The following is a 24,066-nucleotide window of genomic DNA, read 5'->3' on the forward strand; positions in this document are numbered from 1 at the left end:
TACTGTTCAGGTAGATAGAAAGTTTGACAACAAATGAACAAATGAGGCGTACTGGAGGAAATGATCTTCTCACTTTCTTCCCAGTGTGAACACACCACAGTTAGGATCAGTATGGCTGGTGTACAGATGAAGTTCGCAGCTGCTGTGAGGAGATGCATTTATTAACAGACTTTGTCCTGCTGGCTCTGTGCAGAGCTGTAAACTGGCACACATCCCATCTATTACCATGAATGAGAAAGTGTGTCCAAAGTTTGGACTGTAATTGAGAATTTTTACTTAATATAATGAATAATGAAACAGTGGACTGTCAGCCCATACAGTCACTGTAGTATTTCAGACTATAAGCATCTGGCTATTGACAAACACTTCATTAAATTTAATTCATTTTGTAGCTATGCAGTTGCATACAAAAAAAGAAGAGCTTGGATGTAGAGAGAATGCTCTTAATACACATAATGTTTTCTATCATAATCAGTATGTCTTCCATTTTGATAATATTAATTATAGAACATTTATTTTCCAGTATTTTCTAATGTCATAATCATGTATCTTTTCACACAGAGCCAAACCATTAACATATGTCAGTAATTGTGTATTCATAAAAAAATCAAACCTTCGTCTCATCTTGTTTTTTTAGATGATTTCCCACAAATACCAACTTCAAAACTAACATATTTCATATAGTACAGAATATCAAATGCATTTTAAACTTCTAATTAAACATGAAACATACAAATTCAACCTTATCTTATTTCCAAAATGTGGTGTATAAGTTATTTTGTCTGTGCAGCCTTGTGACTCTCTGACAGCCAGAGTGTCAGCATCACTGTTTTCCTGTATGAAGAATTATGCTCTTCAGCTCACATGAAGAGATAAGCTGATCAGATGACTTGTTGCTTGTTAAAATATGCAGATCTCTACTGGGTGAAGACAAAACTAAACAAAGCACTTTACAGTGATTTTGCATTACTTGAATAGCCTATGGGCTCAACCAGTGTTTAGTCATCTTTAATCACTCGATCATTGTATGTAAACTTTGGCATAGCAAGTATTTAATCTGCTTGAAACGGTTCATTGATAAGACTCTTTCCCATCTTATTATTTTATCATACTAATTTTAGATAGTGAAATATACAGAGCAAGTTTGAAATACGGCGATTCAGATTTTAATAGAAAAATTAATTCACATTAGTGAGTTTAGGATCTTCTAGAGTCTACAGAGTGTTGCGTATGATGTCTGATAGGATTTGGATTAACCAGAGGGAGAGTTGGTGGGACTTTCAGGAGCCGTCTCCACACATGGAGACATTGATTGTGCTGGCAGTCCAGATAAAGATAAAAAGACCTTACTGCAGATAACTTTGGTAAACTTCAAGCTGCATTGTTTTCTAATACACTTGCAAATACTGTAAATCTGTGCCTGCACTTTGCCCTTTTGTACTATTTGACTTTTGATTCAGTATGGTAGAATTCACATTTCCACTGCATTTCTAGCTGATGCTCTTATTCATTGTGCAAGCTCAGAAATCATAACAAATCAACTAATGGGAAAGAGGTCAAAGGTGAAGGCTATTATGTAAATGGACACAGGATGAGATATGTTTCACGTATCACATTTATAATTAAATAAAACGGGATATTTTATTTCGGCAATCACGTGGCTGCTTTCTGGCAGGATGAAGACACATTTGACATATAGAGGTTAAAGGTCACAGCATCTGCATACAGCTTGGTGAAAGCCTGGACATGTTAAACCATTTGACAAGCTCACTTTGTTGCCCACTGTAATGAGGCTGCTGCATGGGACCAAACAGCCATCCAATTAATCACTGAATAATTACCCACCTTTGTCTTTTCTCCTGTGATAGCAGGGAGCTGCCCCGCATATGAACAGAAAACAGGAGCCGCTGATAGGCTTCAGCCTCAGAGTGCTGTTTTGTATTTTGCTGAGGCCTGTGAGTTAAATATTTCTCCAGGGCTATTGTTGGTTGATTAATGTTCAACAGTTTGCAAAGCATCTAAGGTTTGTTTGTGCTTAAGACTGATCAGATGACTCACAGTAGCCAAATTTGAATTAAGGGACCTCCATGATCTACCATACTGCAATCTGGGCAGGGGGCCCTTGAGCAGAAAGGGGCCCTCAATGATATTTCTTGATATTATTATCTTATTATTATTATGGTCATTATCAGAAACCTAGTATGTCCAAAACAAATGATGGAGTTACAAGGTTTTCACTCAACAGCAATGTTATCCAATCAGAATAAAATAACAGCTGTTTGAGTGACAGTGCCCAGGGGCCCCTGGAGGTACTAATGCAGCCTTGGAGACAGCCCTGAAATATTAAAGAAGAACAACATTGCCCTTATACAGTGTGTATCAGTATGCATTATTATGATATGTATTAATGACTAACTACAAAACCACAAGCACCACAAAACACACTGAATCTATCATCATTAAAATAGGAGCTAAAGACACAAATCATGTATGTAGTTTAACAATGATGAATAAATGTTTCTGAATGTGGGGCCTGGCTTGTATATTGCCTAATGTGTCACATGTTCAGCAACACACACATACACAAAAACCTAAACAAATAATTTCTTATATGAGTACTTGTCATCTATGAGCTAAGTGGTATCGACGAGGCTAATGACCCTCATACAGACTTTCTTTTGTTCTCGGCCCAAATCATTCTAGTGTGTCATATTTGCTATTGACCTTGCCACCACTTTGATAGGGATTAGGTGATAACAGGGGGTGGAAGAGACCCTCTGCACAGAGTACTTCTGTCAACTGGCCATCCTCAAAGCAAAAAAACGACACCCCACCCTGAAGCCTCACCATGGCCTTCTGAGGTCTTCAGGTGATCAATATATAAGGTACCCTGACACAAGCAGGAGACACACTCAGAGACTCCCAGTGAAGGAACACACTATCAGAAGTGCATTAGAAACATTTCATTGCTGCAATGTGGAAGGACTCTAGTAACGGTAAGACCTGCTTTATACTCTATAAAATTAAAAACAGGGAACTTTGCTTGCTTATTTTCCTTTGCTCATCTATAGATTGAATAGTTCAGTATGTGTTTAAACTGCTTGGAGAACTTGGTTGATAGTTTTACTGCACAGTGATGACTAAGACAGGTAGAGTCAGGAACAATGCCAACAGAACAGAAAAGCATCTTTAAAATTAAATACAGATCATTGTATTAAGTTATGCAAACATATTGACAGTACTTGCATGGCAGATGTAAAACCTACCACCTACAAAGCTAGAATTTGCTAGTATTAGAATAATAGTTTGGTATAATAATATAATATAATAATAATATAATAATATATAATATATATATATATATATATATATATATATAATATAATAATGTTTTTTAGGCAGCACACAGCATCACAAATCAGTGCTTTATTCTTGTTACTCTTTTATTAATTATTCTCATTATAATTGGCGTCATCGTTTGCTTTTTTCTGTACATATCTGTTTTGTATGCTTGGTGGTACAGCATCTATCACTGTAAATCTTCATTGCAGCAGTCAGGTTTACTGTTTCATTACAGTTGTAGATTCAATCCTGTAGTGTGATCAAGCAGTCCTTGGCTTAGTTTACAACAAGAACTCTGTGACTGGAATTGGAAAAGATTTGTTATGGATCCCATCTGATGTAGAGCATGCTCTCCTCTCTTTCCTCAGATGATGCCAGACCTGTGGGCTCCGGTGGCACCTCCTCTCGCAGTGCCAGCCGTAGAAAGAGGACTAGTTTCTCCAAAGAGCATGTGGAACTCTTGCGCATCACCTTCGAGACTGACCCCTACCCTGGCATCAGCCTCAGAGAGAGTCTATCCCAGACTACAGGCCTTCCAGAGTCACGCATTCAGGTATGTAGTCACCTCTGGCATCACATCAATTGCAAAAAATCTGTATTCTAGAAATTATGAAATTAATTGTTTAGAGTCAGTGAAATTGTTGGTTCAGATTAGTTTGAAAATTATCTTTATTTGGGGAATTGGATTCTGGTGTTTTTCCAAGATCAAATATACACAATTGTGCACGCTTTGCACATCAGTATGTCAGTAAACACACATGGTTGTGTGGTAAGTCATATTGTACTGTGCTTTCTTATCATTAGAAGGACTCTGTTTCCAAATGCATCCTGCATAGAATTTTTGATACCACTATCACTCTCTCACTTGATTTCCCTATCTTTAAAGATGACACAAGCTGTTTTTATCAGGATCTTGTTTGAGGTGACAGATAGACTGTACAGCAGGCTCTGACAGCTGACAACTACTAGATCTGCTCCCACCCCCCACTCCTACACTGGTGCCTGTTTGCCCAGAAAAATGATTAACAGAACAGAATGTGTTGTTTATCTGTCTAAGCTCTTCTCTTCTTTTTTCCTATTCAGGTGTGGTTTCAGAACAGAAGAGCTCGCACCCTGAAGTGCAAAGGGGCAAAGAAAGCACTGTGGCAGACTGATAGTTCAGTCCAGGAGGCACTACCTACACCCCACGCTGGTGCCAGGGGCCCTCAGGCTGGCTCAGTCCCACAGGGTCCCCCACCAGCCTACCCAACCCAGGTGAAGGAGGAGATGGAGGAGGCCTGCTTTTATGGACAATGTCCTCCAGCTTACCCCCCTATGGAGGAGCATGGCAACTATGGCTCCATGTATGGGCCCCAGCAGAGCAGCCCACCCTTGAGGGGCTACTGGTCCCAACCGGGCAGCCAAACATCCCCCGTCACACCGCTGTGGTGCCACTCTCCCATGGAAGCAAGAAACTACAACACAAGCTCTAACCAGGCAGCAACCTATATGTACCCCAGATCAGCAGAGCAGCAGATCTACATGCCCTGCTCCACCTCCCACTCCTCCACCCCGGACACCCCTGATTCTGGATACTGGGACACCAGTCTCGAAAATAGCCCACCACAAGAAAGCCAGTACTGGCAGCATGAGGAGTCGTGGAGTGGGGCTCCTGTGGATGGATGCAGGGAGCCCGGCAATCCATCGCTGGTCCAGGACACCCGCCTGCCTGAGCTGTCCCTGCAGGATATTCTGAGGGAGCTGAATGAGGACTGGCTGGGAGGAGAGGAACTTAACAGTCATGCATCTGAGGAGAAAAGGTCTTTGTCCTGATGACTCTGTGATAACATATGACAGGACATTTATAAATATGTAATATTTTAGTAATTTGAATATTGCTTCTGAGATGTGTACATAAAAAAAACTCCAAGAACTTTGCATACACAATGTTTTTCATCCCAAATTGACAACAGGTACATTTATTTTTTCATTTATTCAGAATTTAAAACCTCTATTTATGATTTTCTACACTTTTATACAAATAAATCAGAATTAATAACTCAAGGTTTCTTTTGTTTTTTTCATGCAAGAATTAACTTTGGGTTAATGTTAACAGAGACAATTATTGCATTACAGTAGTCCTTCAGTTGTCCAAGTGTGACAGGTTTTCTATGAAGCTGGGAGGTAAAGTGAGTCATGCACTACAACCAGTAGATGGCGCTTTTGAGTTGGGAGAAAAGGAAGAGACGGCAACAGATTTATTTCTGACCCTTAACCTGCCTCTGTCATCGGTGGGGACACAAGGTCTAATCATTTTCAAAGTGAGAGGATTCTCATTAAAAATATAAGATTCAAGATTTTCTGTGAGTTAAAAGAAACACATTTTCTTTTAATATCATGAAATGACTATTATATGCTGGCATAATGTGTTTTAAATATTAAAAAGTTACTTTCATCTCAAATCTGTCCGAAACATTCAAAGTACATTTAGACACAATGACCTGAATGTACAGCAGGAGCATTTAAAATCTAAATACAATTATATCGAGATTTAATAGTCATGAAGGCCTGAAACTGACAAAATAAAAAGTTATCTGACAAGTCAAATATGTTGCTAAATAATTTGTGGTTCTTGATGCAGAAGAAGAAACATGTACTTGAAAATTACTTTAAGCAGTGAGTCTGTGAACTTTCATTCTGAACATGCAAAACAGGGGAGTAAAACAAGTTAAATAAACTTTTTTTTAAAATAATAGTTTGAAACATTTTTCTACTATTCCATAATGCTTGTGTTTAAAACTTGAATTAATTTAGTAATTTTACATTGTGAAAAAATAGACTAAAGCTCACCCATCAAATTTCCCTCTGTAGGTTTCTCTGATGGGTGATAGTTCCTGATATGATGACCCCAATACATACTGTGTTATCAAACACGCAATGGGAAAAGCCCAAAAAACAGTACACAGGATGTTAGTTTTGTGGCTTGATGCGGTTTCCAGCAAGTGAAACATGCTCACGTTGTTTAGACTGTTTTGGCCTCTTGCCTTCATCCTCAAGATGAGAGGAAGGGTGTTGTCCTTTTGTTAGTGTCTGGTGTGGGTTCCTGTTCCCTGAAAAAACACACAATAGGCCGGGACACAGGAGGGGAACCTGGCTCCTCAGCCTCTGTACTCACTCAAGATAGCTCAGCTGAGGAAATGTCGCAGACTGTCGCCCTTTGACGTGTGTCGGGCAGGTGGTCAACAACACATGATGCTCAATACACAAGACGTGGACAGCTGAGTGTAAAGGATACTGGCAATAAACCAGAGTGAGATTGGAACGATTAGAGCTAACCTTGATACCAGTAATTATTCAGGTCAACAAATTAGTACCATCTGTTTTTCTTAAATGTTCTGCAGATGATGGAAATGTCTAAGTATTGGATGACAAATATAGCTCAGTATAGCCTACAGAGGAATACAACTTAAAGCAGCTATAATCAATTTCACATTCACCATGGCTGCATAAAAATACTGGCAGGAGTTATAGTGAACCTGCAAATTAGTTGGTATCTTCTACACCTACAATACTAACTAAAAACATCTGGATTTTGTCATGAATGCTGAGTCTTATCTCTGTATATTTGTTCATAGTGGAACACACGCCTTGAGCCACATACATAGAGCCTGCCTATGAGATGAATGTTTGACTCACTCTAACTCACTTTTCAACCTTTAAAACCCTTCCGAAATAAAGAACATATGTATAACATGACCAAAATTTGGCAGTCACAATATCTTTTATTATTCATTTTAGTCAATAACATTCAGATTATAGCAACTGCAACAAGTCATTTGACACTGAAAATACAGCAGACATTTTATCTTTGAATCAGAATATAAAAAACATGAGGAAAGCATTAAAAATAGTCATACGTGCAAAGAAAACTCTGAATAAGTAGCTATGGCATTGTTAAGTTTAATAGGTTCTAATAATAAATGAGGCCAATTCACTTCAATACAACAAAAGAAATTACTGTTAAGTGCATTTAAGTGCTGGAGGTCCATTTATACCACTATGTAATTCCTTTACGTACTATTCCCTGAGATAGAATGAAACTTCTCTACACATTTAATTACAAAAAGTACTTGTTAGTTTGTTTTTTGATATTATATATATAAAGAATCAGCAGTAAAGCACTCATAATGCATTTGCCAAAACAATTCTGCATGACATAAATACCCATTTTGTCTTGTTTTTTTATCTTCCCAAATATTCAAACATAATTTTAGCTACAACAGTTCTCAGACGTGGATTAATCATGTTTATTAGTCACTGCATTAATCATAGTACAGCCCGGTTCCTGAGGCTGCAGGTTACTGTAAGTCACCGCAGGCAGTGGCTGTAGGAGCAGATGGTTACTGTGGGCTGGAGGAGGAGGCTGGATCAGTGGATGACTGGAAGAAGCAGTTGGCGGAGTTTGGCAGAAGTTTCAGGGGGAGGGGGGGGGGGGGGGGGGGGGGCTCTCCCAACTTTCTAGCAGAGGGAGTTGGCTGCAGCTGTCTTTCAGTATCTGCAGCAGGAGGCAACAGTGCAGGTAGCTGTAGAAGTTGGAGGCTGGAGGCGGAGATTTGGGCTGCAGCTGTTTGCTGGCATCTGCTAATGGAGGATTGAGATGAGCTTTATTATTATCTCAGAGGGAAACTGGTTTGCAGTGTGTGCACAAAACCCAACATACACAATAAAAACATTCACACTAAGAAAGAAAGAGAAACAGTAGAACAGTAGTACAATAAAAAGTCCACATATGGCAGAAATCCTTTGTAAAAATACACAAAAAACTACAGTACTGCTGTAAGGTAAGGCATGGTGTAGGTGGAGATTCAGATTGCAGCTCTGCAGGTGGAGGGGTGGTGTAGGTTGCTGGCAGAGGTTGGAGGCTGCAGGTTAGATGGTAGAAGCTGGAGGCTGGTGTGGAGTTGTCTGCACAATCTACAGGTGGAGGAGGTGATGCGGGCTGCTGGTAGAGGTTGGAGGCTGAGGTTTGTGATGCATCTCTCAGCACCAATCTGCAGGTAGATCAGGTGGTTGGAACTGGTACATCTGCCATATCTGCAGGTAAAGGCAGCGGTACAAGCTACTGGCAGAGGTTGGAGACTGGAGGCTGGTGGTGTCTGTCAGAATCTGCAGGTGGAGGTACAGATTTCTGGCAGACTATGTATGAATGCTTGGCTGCAGGTGGTGGTTTGGGTTGTAGCAGTGCAGATGTTTGGTAGAGGCTTGTGGGTGAAGGACCAGGCTACAGCTGTCCTAGCCACCACCTGCAGGTGAAGTCAGCAGTTGCAGGTTGCTGGCAGAGGCTACGTCTATCTGCTGTCTGTAGGTGGTGGCTAGGACAGCAGATGACTGGTATCAGTTGGAGGCACAGTTTAGATCTGATAGAGGCTGAAACAGGCAATTGGTGGAGGGTGAAACATGGCAGCTCCACCTGCAGAGGCTGCAGGTGAAGGCTGGAATAGCAGAGTTAGAGGTGGATGTGTAGCTGGGTGACAAAGAGGCTGAAGACAGAGGCTGCATTTACTGTGAAATAGACAATTCTACCGGTTAAGAAGGCTCAAAACTACAGTATTCATTCACAAATTTGATCTTATTGAAATATTTACACACTAGTGACACTTTCAGTTCAGATTCAGTTCTTAGCTTGGTCCTGGTGGCTGCTCAGGTTCTGGTTCTTCTGACAAATCAACATTATAAAGTGAAGGATAGACTTCGACCCTGTATGATACAGCTACATTTATAAGCCCGTCTTCATTGGTTGATGTCGTAAACGTGGGACAGTTCAGTCTCTCCCACAGCGTCTGCTTGATACGACGGCCAAGCTCCAGAGTGTACGGACGCAACCGGCCATTCTTGTATCTGTGAGGAGTGAAAGAAACATTTAATAATCATGATATGTGGGATTAAAAAAAGGTTTTATATATCAACTTTTCAGTAATGATAAAAATGTGACAATGATTTGATTGAAAGTCACACCTAAGCATTGCATCAACCACTTCATGGTAGATCTGCCGGTACTCTTCCACAGAATGGTTGTGTATCTTCAGAGGGCCGTCATCTTGCAGGGGTGCAGTGGAGAGCAAGGGGCTGCAGGAGGCCACAGTTGAGACCACTGGCAGGTCGGTAGGAGGGATGGCGGACCGAGGGACCAAATTCAGCAACCCTGGAACGTCAGCAGCTGGGCCGGAGGGCCGTGGAGCGCGAGCCAACATCTCCGAGGGTTCAACAGAAGGTTTGGAAGGATGGGCCACATAGGTCCACTTTCTTTTGTGGGGAGGTTTGGCAGCAGAGTGCTGGTGCTTCTGCTCATGGGGAAGTTCAACAGAGGATAGAGAAAAATCTGCATTAATTGCACCACTGAAGACTTTGGAAAAGTTAAAAAAAACCTTCCAACCACTAGATTATTCAAGTCTGGATGCAAGATGAATTTAATTTCAAGAAAAATAATGTCACAGAGTACAGCTGTGGGTTGGTGGAGTTTGATGGGAACTTCACAAGAATGTTAAATGAAGTAAGTATGCAGCACATAAGCCTGTGCAGCAGAGGCTGTTTCCTCTTTCATTCCTCACTACATAGTGCACTATGTGTTAAGCTGTCTGATTCTGTAGTTAGTGAGGATCCATGTACCCTTAATAGTAAATATTATTACAGCTTAATACCCTAAATACTGGACTCAGATTATACAACTTAAAAAGTTAATGTGGCGCATTCAGTACCTCATGTGACATAAACAGTGTCCACTTTTGTTTTATTTGACAACAAGATAGTGTTCACTTATACAACTGGCTGCAGCTAGTGTGTTGTTAGAGGAACATTTTTTGATTTTCTACAATTCCTAAATGATGTAATGGTTTTTAAGTCATTAAAAAAAATACAAAAAATGTCAATTCAAACCTGGTCATTCCTGCAGCAGGGACACTTGCTCCAGGCCGCAGGCTTCCTCGCAGCATCTGCCCAGCGTGCAGAGACTCTCCTGTTTCTCAGGTAGTTGTGGTCTTGCAGGATGATGAGCTCCTCACACTGCAACAATATAAACAATGTTAGAACGAGGCTCAACAACTACAGAAAATGCAACAAATGGCACTGAATAATGTGAATTTCATTTAGACATTTCTACAAAAATATTTCAATTTTCTGAAGAATATGATATGACTTTTAATCAGTATAACAATGTCACATATCTGCTGGGAATAATAAACCAACTTCAAACACTCAGATTTGTACTAAAATTCACAACCTCAAAATGTTTCCAATCAGCTAGGAGCACCATGTTATAAATAATCCTATTAGACATTTCAAGTCGTAGTAAAGCAGTGACTTTAGTTATTTTATGTACATCTTTTCTATTTTTTAATGAATATAGAGTTTGAATGGAGTTGGTATAGTCCAGCAATGACAGTGTGCATCATTGTAATAAAAATTACCAAATTGTTCATAACACCCACATGCCCATCATTTTTACTCTTATTTGTTGGTTAATTATTTCTTGACCATGTGACCCCAGGTTGGAAGAGTCAAATACATTAAAAACACTGCAAACTTTCAAAGTGTTAAAATCTCACATTTTCCATGATGGAAGTTTGCTTTCTTGCTCTCGTCAGTCTCATTGAGGCTTTAGTCCTTAACAGGAAGTCCTTTGCAAGAAATTGCTGACTGAAAATTGTGAAAACCTTTGTTTATGTTTTGTTTTATGTTTAAATGAGGATCATATAGAATTGATGCACCTAGTGACAAAACATAGCAACCATGGAATCCTCAGAATTTTGTACACATCTGTTTTTATAGTCCTATGGAGCCTGCAGCGTATATAATAGTATCATATGCAAAGAAATGGGCATTGAAGTATTTATTTAGGAGAAGTATGTTATTTGTGTATAATGTAAACAATTCACAGTATGATTTAAGACACACAGATAAACCTTTGATTGACTCTAAAATAAATCAGCTTTTTCAGACCACAGTACTGCATACTTACTTAAATAAATGTACAATATGTGCAGTATTAAGCCATCTGGTGCTGTCTCATCTTGTTTCTCTTGCTGGGGCTGATCTCTACTGTCACCCATGGTCTCTGTTACGTAATCAAAGACCACCTAGCTGTGAAAGACAGTAAAACACAGATACACTAATTAGATCCAGAGATCATTGCTGTAATATGCAGTATCTTGAAGGACATTTTCCCTCCTGTAGTTATTTATAACCACTGCAAACATATTATATACAGCATTATATTTGACCTTGTTCTTCAGTCTCAATATGAAGATGTTGCTTCCTTCATTCCTGGGGAACTTTTCCTTTTCCTTTTCCTCTTCTCCTTCTTCATCATGGGCCTGTTCCCTCATCTTCATTTGAACTTTGGTACTGTCTCTCATCAACTGGTTCATCCTGGGGTTGTCCACTGTCTCATGTCTCCCATTCAGGTCCTCTGGAGTCTTCTTTTCATCCAAGTACACTGAAGAGAAAAAAAAACAATCACAAAGAAAACAACCAACCAGGTGAAATATAATACGAACATTTCTCTCTTACATTTAAAGGTCAGTAGCATAAACAATGGTAAATGGACTGTACTTAAATGGCACTTTTTTAGTCTTCTGACCATTCAAAGCATTTTTACACTACGTGTCACATTCACACATTCACACACACATTCATACACCATTGGTGCAGCTATCAGGAGTAATTTGGGGTTATGTATCTTGCCCGGGATACATTGACAGTAGTAGGCAGTAGGAACCGACAATCTTCCGATTAGTGTTAACAGCTCTACCTCCTGAGCCACAGCCGTCTCTGGCTGAAGAAAGTGTAATTTGTAGTTATCAAACTCATCTTTTATATTCCATCTTGAATGTTGGCCTGTTTTGATCCTCAGTCAAACAATCGGGTCGAATGTGACTCTGAGAAGGTGATTCTCTTATGTTGACTCTTTAAGATTCCACCATGAAGAGGATTAATGTTATTTACCATATTTGTCCTTTTTGGTCTTTGTTTCCTCCTGGTCACCGCCTACAGAAGTTTGACAAGCTGCACCAGTGCACTGAGTTATTTGTCACTGTTGACACAGCTGTTGGTCTCCTGTGAGCGTATATAGATGTATCAACCTCAGTGACATCCTTTTCTCCTGTGACAGAGAGGAGCTTCTCTGGGAGGACATAACACGTGAGAGGTTCACATTACCCCCCCACCCCCCCTATCATAACCTAACTCTGGCAAACACGTCACGTCATCACAAAACCTCACAACACGACACTGCAAAACCTCATATCAGGTCATCGCACAACCTCACAACACATCACAATGCGTCATAGCAAAAATTCATGTCACAAACCTGCAAGACCTCATATCATGACACAAGGCGCCATTGCAAAACCTTACAACACCTCACCAAAAAACCTGACATCATGTAACCACAGGTTCACATTATCCCCCCCAGGTTATCCCTAACTCTGGCAAACGCGTAAAACCTCATATCATGACACCGCAAAACCTCATATCATGACACTGCAAAACCTCATATCATGACACCGCAAAACCTCTTATCACGACACCGCAAAACCTCATATCACGACACCGCAAAACCTCATATCATGACACCTTATGTTTCATTACTGCTTTTTGCATCAGCTGTGTGGAGAGGAATGATAATAAACTTAAACTTATATGTCATGTGATATCACATCACATGACATTACATCAAATTACATCACATCACATCACATGACATTACATCAAATTACATCACGTCACGTCACATCATGACACATCACATCACGACACATCACATCACAACACATCAAATTACATGAAGTTACATCAAATCACATCAAGTAACATCAAATTACATCAAGTTACATCACAACACATCACGTCACGTCACATCACAACACAACACATCACGTCACATCACGACACATCAAATTACATGAAGTTACATCAAGTCACATCACAACACATCACAACACATCACTATACGTCACATTACATCACATTACATCACATTACGCCACATCACATTATGTTGCATCACATCACAAAATGTAACGTAAAAGAATCTCTAAGTTTCCTAAATTAACTTCTGCACATGCGTTTTCCTGGAGGGACTCCGTCCACTTGTCCAGCAGCTCTCTTCTGCCCCCTGATCCCACGCTGCCGGTTCCTCTCCTTAATAATGGCCTTCAGCTTCTTTACCCACTGTGGCCGTGGACCGGTGCTGATCAGCTGGCTGCTGCCCAACGTTTGAGGTCGGGCAGGGGGGCACGAAGTACCAGGCTGGTTGGATGCTGCTGTCCTCTGAGGGGAGGTACCGGGCTGGCTGGGTGCTGCCGTCCTCTGAGAGGAGGTACCGGGCTGGCTGGGTGCTGCCGTCCCCTGAGGGGAGGTACCGGGCTGGCTGGGTGCTGCCGTCCTCAGAGGGGGGCTTCCTGGTGGCGGTTTTCTCAGGAAGACCTTGTTACGATCTTGCACCACTGCACAAGTCCAGTCTTCACCCTCTGGGACCCTTGGAGAGCTACAAGGGGAGCTACAAGGGGAGCTGGAGAAGGAGCTAGAAGAAGAAGAAGAAGGGGAGGAGCTGGTGGAGGAGCAAGGGGATGAGCAAGGGCAAAAAGAAGAAGAGGAGGAAGAGGAAGAGGAAGGAGGAGAGCTACAGGGTGAGTTAGAGAAAGAGCTGAAGAAGGAGGAGCTCGGGGAGGAGCAAGAGGAGAAGGAAGAAGAGGAGGAGGAGGAGGAGGAAGAGTAAGGAGGAGAGCTACAGGGTGAGCCAGAGAAAGAGCTGGAGAAGGGGGAGTGAGAGGGAGAGCTTAGAGGGGAGTTAGAAGGAGAGTGAGAGGGTGACCTGAGTGTGGAGACCCTCTGAAGAACCAGTCTGGGACTGCCGGGCCTGCTGGGGTTTGGGAGGAGGGTGGCAGTCCAAGTGAAGCTCTGGTTGACCTGAAAGTAGAAACAAAGCCAACATTTAATGAATGTCACATGAACATATGAACTTTTTTACCAGCATGACTTTCTGTAAAATGTTGTCACATCTTTGAGTTGAAATGATCATTAAAACATTCTAATAAAACTCCATTCAAAGCTAATTAAAACATACACAAAGTTATAGAAGTATTTGCAGTAAAGTGTCATAAAACATGTTGCTGCTGTAATGTCAAAGGAAACATGAACACTGTGCTTTTCCTCATGTCAACAAATCAAAGAGCACAGACAGCACTGGTATAGAATGTAGTTTTAGATTATTGATGGATAATAACATCATACTGCTGCAGGACAGGACATATTTAGTTATAATGTAGTAAATTCTGTTCAAACCAGTACAGCCATGTTTCTGTCACACTGGACATTTTAAAGTCTAAAAATACATCATATGTTTTTCTTTGTGTTGAGTTTGTAACATTAAATGCCAGATGTCAAATAACATGAATCTTAACTTTGTTCTCAAATCAGGTGGATTGATTGTACAGGATCATTTCATCATTCAGATAATTGTCACACTATAAGTCTCATGCCTTTGCATATCTTATATTCATTCAGATCTACAATTTAAAAATATTTCATTATAAGTGAAATTCCTACAGTCAAAAATGTACTTCAGTAAAAGTACAAAGGGATAAATAAAATGTACTCAAAGGTAAGATGACTCATTATTCAGTCAAATGTCACCTGTCAATGTAATGTTAATGTATATATCATAATATTGAATTACCATTAAAAACTCATTAATATCTATACATCATTACGGTATTGGACCTAGGAAAGTCACAGCTAATTTAACCATTTTACTTACTGTTGACTGGTTTTATATAAAATAACGTGTTTATTTTATAAGAAGATGATACAGTTTGTACATTAAATATTAATTTCTTAGAGTAGTACTAATGTACATTACCCACTAAAATGTAGAGAAACATGAAAATAAATTGAAATATCTCAAATTGAGTACAATACTTGAGTAAATATTTTAGTTACATTCTACCATCTGTTCTATGTTTCAAGACTAAGGAGCATATAGATTATTCCATAGATTATTTCCATATATTTATTCTATTTGTTTATATTTATATTTATTATATTTTATACCAAAGTTTTCACAAGTTTGAGAGGAAGCAACAAATCAACAGCAGGTAATCTGCTGGATGACCTGAAATTTACTTTATTCATTCAGTGTTGTAATGTAACTTTCCTTGGTGTAAAATAGAGTCTGTCTTCATTTTACATCTCTTTCAATGCTGAACTGATTAAAAACTACATGGTCAAGTCAAATAATGTTTCAGTTGGTCTGTACGAATATTATGACTTATTTATTATATATGAAGATGGTAAGTCTAAACTATTCAGATGAGGAAAAAAATCTCCTGTAAGAAAAATGATGAAAATATTGATATAACCATATATCGTATCAAAAGTCATGGATTTTTATTTAAGTTTTGAGTTTGAAATTAATGTTGGACTCAAACATTTGAAACAGGCTTCATGCTTATTTTTGCAACAGGTTACTTTATTGATCCTGAAAATGAGTATGCATTAAAACCTTCTGTAAACCATGCACAGTCCTTTTAAAGTCTTTAAAGAGTGAAGTTTGGTCTGAAGTCTGTCAGATTTGATTCATTTACATTTAATTACAGGTTGTGAACACCTCAGCAGTTTAATAAACACTAAAACAACATGGACCTTAAAATAATGACTCTCACAGCTTCCATAATGAAACCAGTTTGCTGCTGTCAGTTGGTATCAGTCCATGTGTGGGTGATGAGAGTCTGTAACAGCTGTGTCTATGGCTCTGTCTAATATGTAGGTTTTACATTTTCATATAACCTATATCAACTAAACTCAAAGTGAATATTTCATCACTTTAACCGCCACTTCATCTAAATCTCTAGACAGATTCAGAATAACTGGGAACTTATTTAATTAATAAAAAGACATGTGGCATATTTTCCACTGAGATGAAGGCAGAATGATATGAAATCAGGTCAGATCTATGAATTTATGGTAATATCATTATAAAGAAATATTTGCTTTTGACAGGCGTTTCATTTTCCTGTAATTTATTATTTAATCCAGACTAACTGTTATTTTTACTATGTGACCTCGGGTTGGGGGAGTGTTCATGTGTGAACCTTTTCACTAAACATCAGTAACCTTCTGAAAGTCTCAATGGTCAAATACATTGAAAACACCATAGACTGTCAAAGTGTTCAAAATCTCACATTTGCCATGATGAAAGTTTGTTTTCTCTCTCTGGTCAGTCTCTGTGAGTCTTTAGTCCTTGTCAGGATGTAAGAAGTCCTCACTAGAAGCGTCTATTTCAGAGAAATCGTCGAGTGAAAGTCGAGAAAAGTCACTTTTGTTGAGCGTTCAGTGTTGTTTATGTTTAAATGACGATCATGTAGAATGATGCGCCTGGAAACCATAGCAACCACAGAATCATCAGAGTCCATTTTGTACACATCTGTTTTTACAGTCTTATTATCTCACCTCTGTGTAGAAAGTTTCATCCAATCAACCTGAAAAAGTCCTGAGATCAATTTCATATCTGACTATGAAGAAATGTTTAGATGTCAGCTGCTATATAAAGATTTCAGTCTTTATATAAAACAGCTCATCATCAGGGAGACTGTATCTATTTTGTCTAATAAACTACAAGCTCTTTTATTAGAAATTGTTCAAATAATATTTTTTTAATTTTCACTAAATCTACAGACTATCTCAGATTTGCAGCAGCAGGATTGACACGTGCGTCTCCAAAGTGAGAGAGGTGCTGTGCGCATTTTTACGCACGTGGCACAGTCGCGGTAATTTCATGATTCCCTGAAATCTTTCAGTCAGGATCTAAATGTTACTGACCTGCAACACTTTTGCTGTTACACACAAACTCCTGTAAACACCGGCCAGTCTATAGAGGAACCCAGGATTTCCTCCAATGTCAAAGCTGTTAATGATTATTACAGCAGCAGCCGCGCGAGACGCTGTTCGGTCCCAGAGGAAGCACAGCTGGGTGGAGATGTGATATTGTTACCTTGTAATATAATGAGAACGTGAGAGCAAATCAACTCAGCATATGAATTCAGGATATTAAAGAGTTGAGGGAAATTTTATGTTTCAGGCTACTGTTGTTAGTTGCATGCTTGTTGTTGGGTTTTTTTCAATTACACAGCCAGTTTGTATGAAAAACATATTTCAGCTTATATGTTACTTTATGACTCAGTCTGGAGCTGGCTTTAATGTTTAAATGGTATATGTAACACTATACTGTGTGGAGGAATGTTAAAGAAGGAAGTGTTTTGTTGTGTTGTGTGTACAGTGTAATTATCTTTACTCTGATACAGATTTTTCTCAGAAGTTTTTATCCTTTTCCAACTCCTATCCCACTACCATAGACCCATTTTTGTTTTTTGAAAGGGGAACTATAAGATGGCCATGTCCATGTTCAATATGTCTCATAACAATTTTTGGGTTGATCGTTTGTTACACAGATTTAGTGAAAATATGGTCAGAAATCCCTTCATAAAGACCTTAGAAATAGCATTTTCCTGCAATTGGAAGGTGAGCATTTCTGTTCTGGAAATTACTTAGACACCTTCTTATTGCCAATATACATAGGAATGCCATACATCCCCTTAATGTCTGAGGTCTCTAGTATGTGGTTGTAAAGTTTCATGAGGATGATATTATCCTAGAGGTCACAACACAGCATTTTATACAGTGACGTTTTTGTTTTGTTTTTTAAAAGGTCTCAATACAATGGAATGACTACTATGGGACTAACATTATCAAACATATACAATTTAGCTAATTTAATGAAAATCTAAGCAATTCCCAGACTATTTTGGGACCCCAGTATGCAGAAATATTCAATTACACCATTTTTAGAATAGGTGAAAATAACAAATTTATACTGAATGCAAAAAAAGCATATTTTCCCCACAGCTGCAATTGGCATTAAGTGGGCATGTCTGCAAAGGAGAGATTGATTGGTTTCCATAGAACTCATTTTCATTCTGATATCTCGAGTTGAAAGGTCAAGGGACCAGTCTGAAAATGGCCATGCCAGCTTTTATCTTTTATCCTCTCTCCAGCTTTAAAACTGAGCTACCTGCTACAGCCTCTGAATGACGCTGGTGTCCTTGTGCAGTTTATAAGGGTATACAGCAGCGTATGTGAGACTGTAGAGGATATTCTATATCAGTCATCTATTAATATGATAAATGTCCTGTCCCTTTGTTTGTGAGGCATTGCTTACATAGATAGAAGCATAAACACACCTACCCTGACAGCTACCATCAGCCACATGAACTACTACTATGTGTGACTGCACCTGCATAACATAGAGGCAGCCAGCTGAAGCTGCAGTACTATATACAACTATGGAGTGCAGTTCATAAGCATTTGAACACTGACGTTTTGCTTTTTGGTTATGCAGTTGGACTTAAAATGAAACTATGACTGAGACTAAAGTGCTGACTATCAACTTTCATTGCGTTACAACCCTATATGTCACACAGTCTCTCAATTAAAGGACATTATATAAATAAACACATAAAGTGACCAATAAGTTGTCTTTATGACTCAGCAGTGGACTGATTTTTCCCCTCATTCTGACAAATCATACCAAATCATTGTGTGAGTCAACCACTGAAAAAAATTATCACCCATCCACTATTTAGCTAACGGTATAAATAGGATCTTCCCCATTATGCACGCTTTATAGTATATATGTGTATGTAAAGTATGTATGCTGCTACTCGGCTGTTTCTGTTTACTGTAAATGATGAAGTGTGAGTCTCATCTTGACCTTGTTACGGTCAGATTGCGTAAGTGAAACATTTCCTCTAAATGCATTAGATTACAGCAAATCCCGCATTCAACTCACAGTGTGTAACATCATGCGCTTTATCATGTGTTTCATGGTTACTAAATAATACTAAACTCCATCCCCTTCTTCCTATTAGCCAGACATGTTGTTGTCTGCTTGTAATCAGCTGCAGATCATCAGATCATGGGATGATGGTTTAGTGTGTGTGTGTGTGTGTGTGTGTGTGTGTGCTTGTGGGTGTGTGTGTGTTTGTGGTTGAAGGTGTCTAGTGATGCTTTGGAATGATTGACATATCTGACATACCCCACATTCCCCTGCAGACGTCTACATGAGGTCTCTTTCTACCAATCAGTTCATCTCTGTCTGTCTGTCTGTCTCTCTCTCTCACACACACACACACACACACACACACACACACACACACACACACACACACACACACACACACACACACACACACACACACACACACACACACACACACACACACACACACACACACACACAATCCAAAATGATTATCAAACTACTTAGCCTGAACAAGGGTTGTGAGATATTACTTGTAATTAAATGCAAGGGTACACACACACACACTTACTGAAACACACACAAAGCAATAAAACAGTGGATTGTTTTAGAGGAATCGTCTCATTTTACTTCTGCTCACCAGACACAAACACACACACACATACACAGTGTTCACAGCTCTAGTGTTGAACTAACTGGGGGCAGACAGGCGTGTGAGTGATGGTCCTCAGCTGCTGGCAGTGTTGCAGTGGATGAAGCCTAGCCTTCACTAAAAATATGGCCTGTAATTTAACCAAACCCTCCCAGGGAGTCCACACTGGCTACACACTCTAATTTAGGAGCTCATCTGAGAGCTTTGTGATTGCACTGCGCCACTCTCTCCAGTCTGCTGCCTCATCCTCAGTTTGCATGTTCAGACTGATTGATGATGGTCAGTGACAAGGAGGAAGTGTGTGTATGTGTGTCTGTATTTGTATTACTGCTTGTGTGCTCAAACATGCGTACTATACAATCTAGAAGATAGTATCTGGAAACTGGATAGGAGACATGGGAGTGAGGAGCTCTTACATTTGTTTGCCTTTCCCAGAATAGAACAGCAAACCGCTTGCTGGCCTGACTGCAGTTCTCTGTAAATAGACTGATGTAAAACTATACTATTGAATATGTTCATTTTGATCCATATTCATTCAGAGTGTATAAAACACACATAAATGCAATTTCATTTTCATTCAAATGTCCTCAGAGGATACACAGAGTGAACAGAAATATCTTGTGTTTACATGTTTTGTTTACATGTGAATATGCTGAGATGCAGAATGCTGCAAACCAATATATTAAACTGAAGCTGCCACCTTTAAAGTTGGCTCCATACAGAAATAGACAGTTGATATTAAATGTCATCCACATGGGAAATAAGGTCAGCCGCTCACTAATGAACTCCTAGGCAGGAAAGTCTTCTGGTACCTGCCAGAGCTAACCCACACTGCAGAAACCTAATACATAAAGCACATATAGGCTGTATGAACACAGGATGTGCCCTTCACGAAATGACATTTAAAATAACGCAAGTCTTACATGGTTAAATCCCTCCAGTATGCCATAGAAATGTTGTTATCATGCTGAAGCATAAGGAATCGAAAAAACCCATGTGGGCCACTGATACAAAATTCAAAAAACCCATTAAAATAGAAAATTCTGCTTCACACGAGGCACCATGCTGTGAAGCTGAATTTAACCAAAGACTTAAGAATAAGTCCATTTCATGCTTTATCGTGCATTATATGATGATGTACTGGTGACACTTTTCAATCAAATGGCCTTTATTTCTCATTTGTTCTTTTGGTTGGGTGATTATTAGAGTTTACAGCCATAGTGGTCTGTAAATCTGTCATCATCATCATAAAGAAAACCAAATAATAGATGAACCAAAGTGTTGGACAAATTGAAATGTTGACCCAATGATGGTACTGTAAATGGAAAGGTAGGAGATCATCAAAGTTAATAAAGACCATAAATGTCTGCAGCAAATGACATAATAATCCATCCAGCAGTCGACCAGACATTTAATCCTGAAGGACAATTATAAATATTAGCCTGCTGGGGGCGCCAGAGGAAAAGTGAGTAGATTTCTAAAGTCTTAAGATTTCATCCTCTAAGGACCATGAATGTGTTTATCAAAATGTATGGAGATGTTGAGATATTTCACTCAAAACAAAAATAAATCACCTACAGCTAAAATCAGTGGCTATATGAAACCTTTGACCTACTGGTGGGACTAGATGAAAAGTCAGCGGGTCACAGGGGGCCAAGTCATTAAGATTCATCCTTTTGGCACCATAAATATCTGTATTATATTTCATGGCAAATAATCTATCTGATAAGTTGTTGAGACATTTAACCAAAAACTTTGATATACAGTTAATGCTATAGATGAAAGGCAATGTACCAATAAAGTCAGTAGGGTTCATTCTCTGGGAACCATGAATGTTTGTATGAAATTTAAGTTACTAACTAACATTGATTACATTGACTACTGATCTGTCGGCTATGACTCCATGGACTGACCGAATGTTGTGTTGATGTGTATGTGCATGTGTATGTGCATGTGTATGTGCATGCGGCCAATCATGTGTGACAACAGGTAGAGATAGAGATCATACCATCATGTTAAAAGCAGGCAAGGGGCTGTTTTCTCTTTGATTTTCCCATTTCACATAGCATTAGTAACACTGGCCTGACACTCCAGGGCTATAACTGTTAGATGCTACTGTTTGTGAACATTGTAATTCATTTTTTATTTGTAATATGACACACTATGTTCTGCTTTGAGTGTGATTTGTTTGGAATGATTTTTAAAGATTTTTTTTAGACCAAACGTTACGTGAAATTATGGTCTTCTAGAAATGATGAGGTTTAGTATAATTATATTGAATAATTTGAGTGATATATGTGCACACATACCACTTAGAAGTCAAAACATTGCTAAGCTTGGCTGAATTCTAAAAACCACTAAACGGGACTAAATAAGGAGCTGTTTGGGAGCAGAAAGAGGCTCTTTATCTGACTCACTGAAAAGAGCCAAATTGATCTCATTACAAATGAAGTTAACTAGTTTATTTAGGTTTAGGAGCAGAACCACACCTCAACCACACCTCGAATCACCTGTCAAGGCCACTTATAGCTGGTCAACCCATCCCACCCTGTTTGTCTCAGATTCTCAACCCTCCTTCCCTTTTCTTGTTCATTCATCTTTTCCTCTTCCTACCGTATTCTAGGTACTGTCTGAAGGCCAGTAATCAATTCAGGTGGAAACATGCTTGAGACAGGACCCCCCACACAGAGTCTCCCAAGATCAGCCTAACAGATGACATCTTCCCACATCCACTCACATGTCCTCTACAGTCAATACCTCCTGAATTCCCATTAAACCTTCAAATGACACACTGTGTGGTTCTTGCTAATGGATAATAATCCAGCAAAAATGAAGAAAATACCAAATGCAAACACGCTTAATATAACCTGTTTTCAATTTGTGTAATAGACGTTCTCCATTCTGTTTGGACAAAACACACACAGGCTCAGTGTCTGGTTGGTCAAGCGCTATGTCATACTAACTGAAATATTCAAGTCTTAGCTGCATTTTTTATGATGACATGATCACATCAGATGACAAAATCTGATACGTCTTCTCATTTCAAAGACTCCTCCTATTAATATCCCTGTGGAATTAACATATTACTTTCAGATCTTGATAGACTGTATGATTGAGTAGACTTGCACGACATCTCATCACACAGCGTAATGTAGATAAGATTAGAGATGGACGTGGCATGTGGTATCAGTGGTTAAAAATGTATAGAAACTCATCATATAGGTCAGAGTGAGCAGGATAAGCAGATAAAATGGAAGTAAAGATATAGCTGCTCATAAATCAGTGGTGGTTTATGTGATGAGAACTGCCTGCAGGTTATAGCTCACCTTTCTTATTTAACGACACACTAGTAGCTATGAGAAAGCTGGAGTGATATCACAATGACTGATGTTAGGAGTCTGTACATCATCCTCTTAAGATCCCAGGATGCTGAGTTTTATCATTTCAGACGCAAGACCCCCACCTCCCTCCAACCCCCACCCCCCTGTTGCTGGCCTGCCCAGCCCACCACAGGGAGCTGTGTCTCCAATGCAACACCTTCAGTGGGAGTACTACATGTATGAGGTAATTGTTGTTTGGTCATGTGAGCTGCTGCAGCAGCTGTCAAATGTGATGATAGCAGGAGAATCCTCGGCCCCGCCCCCTACAGCTGATTGGACAGCGCCCAGCCGTCTAGGGACCATCAACCAAGAGATCAGCCTATAGCAGTAGTAGGACACTGTAGAGATAAGTTTCAAGCCAGAAAGAGAAGGAAAAGGTGAAAAAGAGAAGTAACATGTTAATATTGTGAAATTACACATGAAACTGTTGTTTTAAGAAATATATACTGTATATGTCTTAATTAATTTCAATTTCTCAGCTACTTCCTTTTCTCCTAGCTTTCCTGTTATTTTACTTTACTCATGTTTTTATTGCTGACTGTGATGTGAGGGCAAGGTAAGGTAAGGTAAGGTAAGGTAAGGTAAGAAAATGATTACATTTTGCAATGTTGCTTATAGAGCGCATTTCATACACAATGGCAACTCAATGTGCTTTACATAAAAACACATTTAATGGTAAGAATTGGAAACAAAAGACATAAAAACATGCCCCCCCCCCCCCCCACACACACACACACACACACACTCTAAGAACTCCAGTTCCCGTCTCCTGTGATTCCCATGAACTGACTTTCTTGTAGCTGGTGTTTCAGAGAAATGTGTTACATGATACAAGTTGTCAT

General features: G+C 39.4%; 1 protein-coding gene across 1 annotated transcript; it reads left to right on the forward strand.

Moving 5' to 3' along the window:
- Positions 1–2,974: 2,974 nt before the first annotated feature.
- Positions 2,975–5,154, forward strand: mxtx1 (mix-type homeobox gene 1). Its single transcript, XM_053332660.1, has 3 exons — positions 2,975–2,996; positions 3,711–3,895; positions 4,426–5,154. The coding sequence occupies exons 1-3, from the start codon at positions 2,975–2,977 to the stop codon at positions 5,152–5,154; spliced, it is 936 nt and encodes a 311-aa protein (XP_053188635.1).
- Positions 5,155–24,066: the final 18,912 nt, after the last annotated feature.

The sequence above is a fragment of the Scomber japonicus genome, chromosome 14 (assembly GCF_027409825.1).
Source record: "Scomber japonicus isolate fScoJap1 chromosome 14, fScoJap1.pri, whole genome shotgun sequence".
NCBI classification, from domain to species: domain Eukaryota; kingdom Metazoa; phylum Chordata; class Actinopteri; order Scombriformes; family Scombridae; genus Scomber; species Scomber japonicus.

Excerpts from the sequence above, each read along its gene's own strand:
- mxtx1 (XM_053332660.1), top strand. The coding sequence starts at position 2,975 with ATGTGGAAGGACTCTAGTAACG. Across the intron at positions 2,997-3,710 it reads GTGGAAGGACTCTAGTAACG|ATGATGCCAGACCTGTGGGC; the intron begins GTAAGACCTGCT and ends CTCTTTCCTCAG. Across the intron at positions 3,896-4,425 it reads TTCCAGAGTCACGCATTCAG|GTGTGGTTTCAGAACAGAAG; the intron begins GTATGTAGTCAC and ends TTTCCTATTCAG.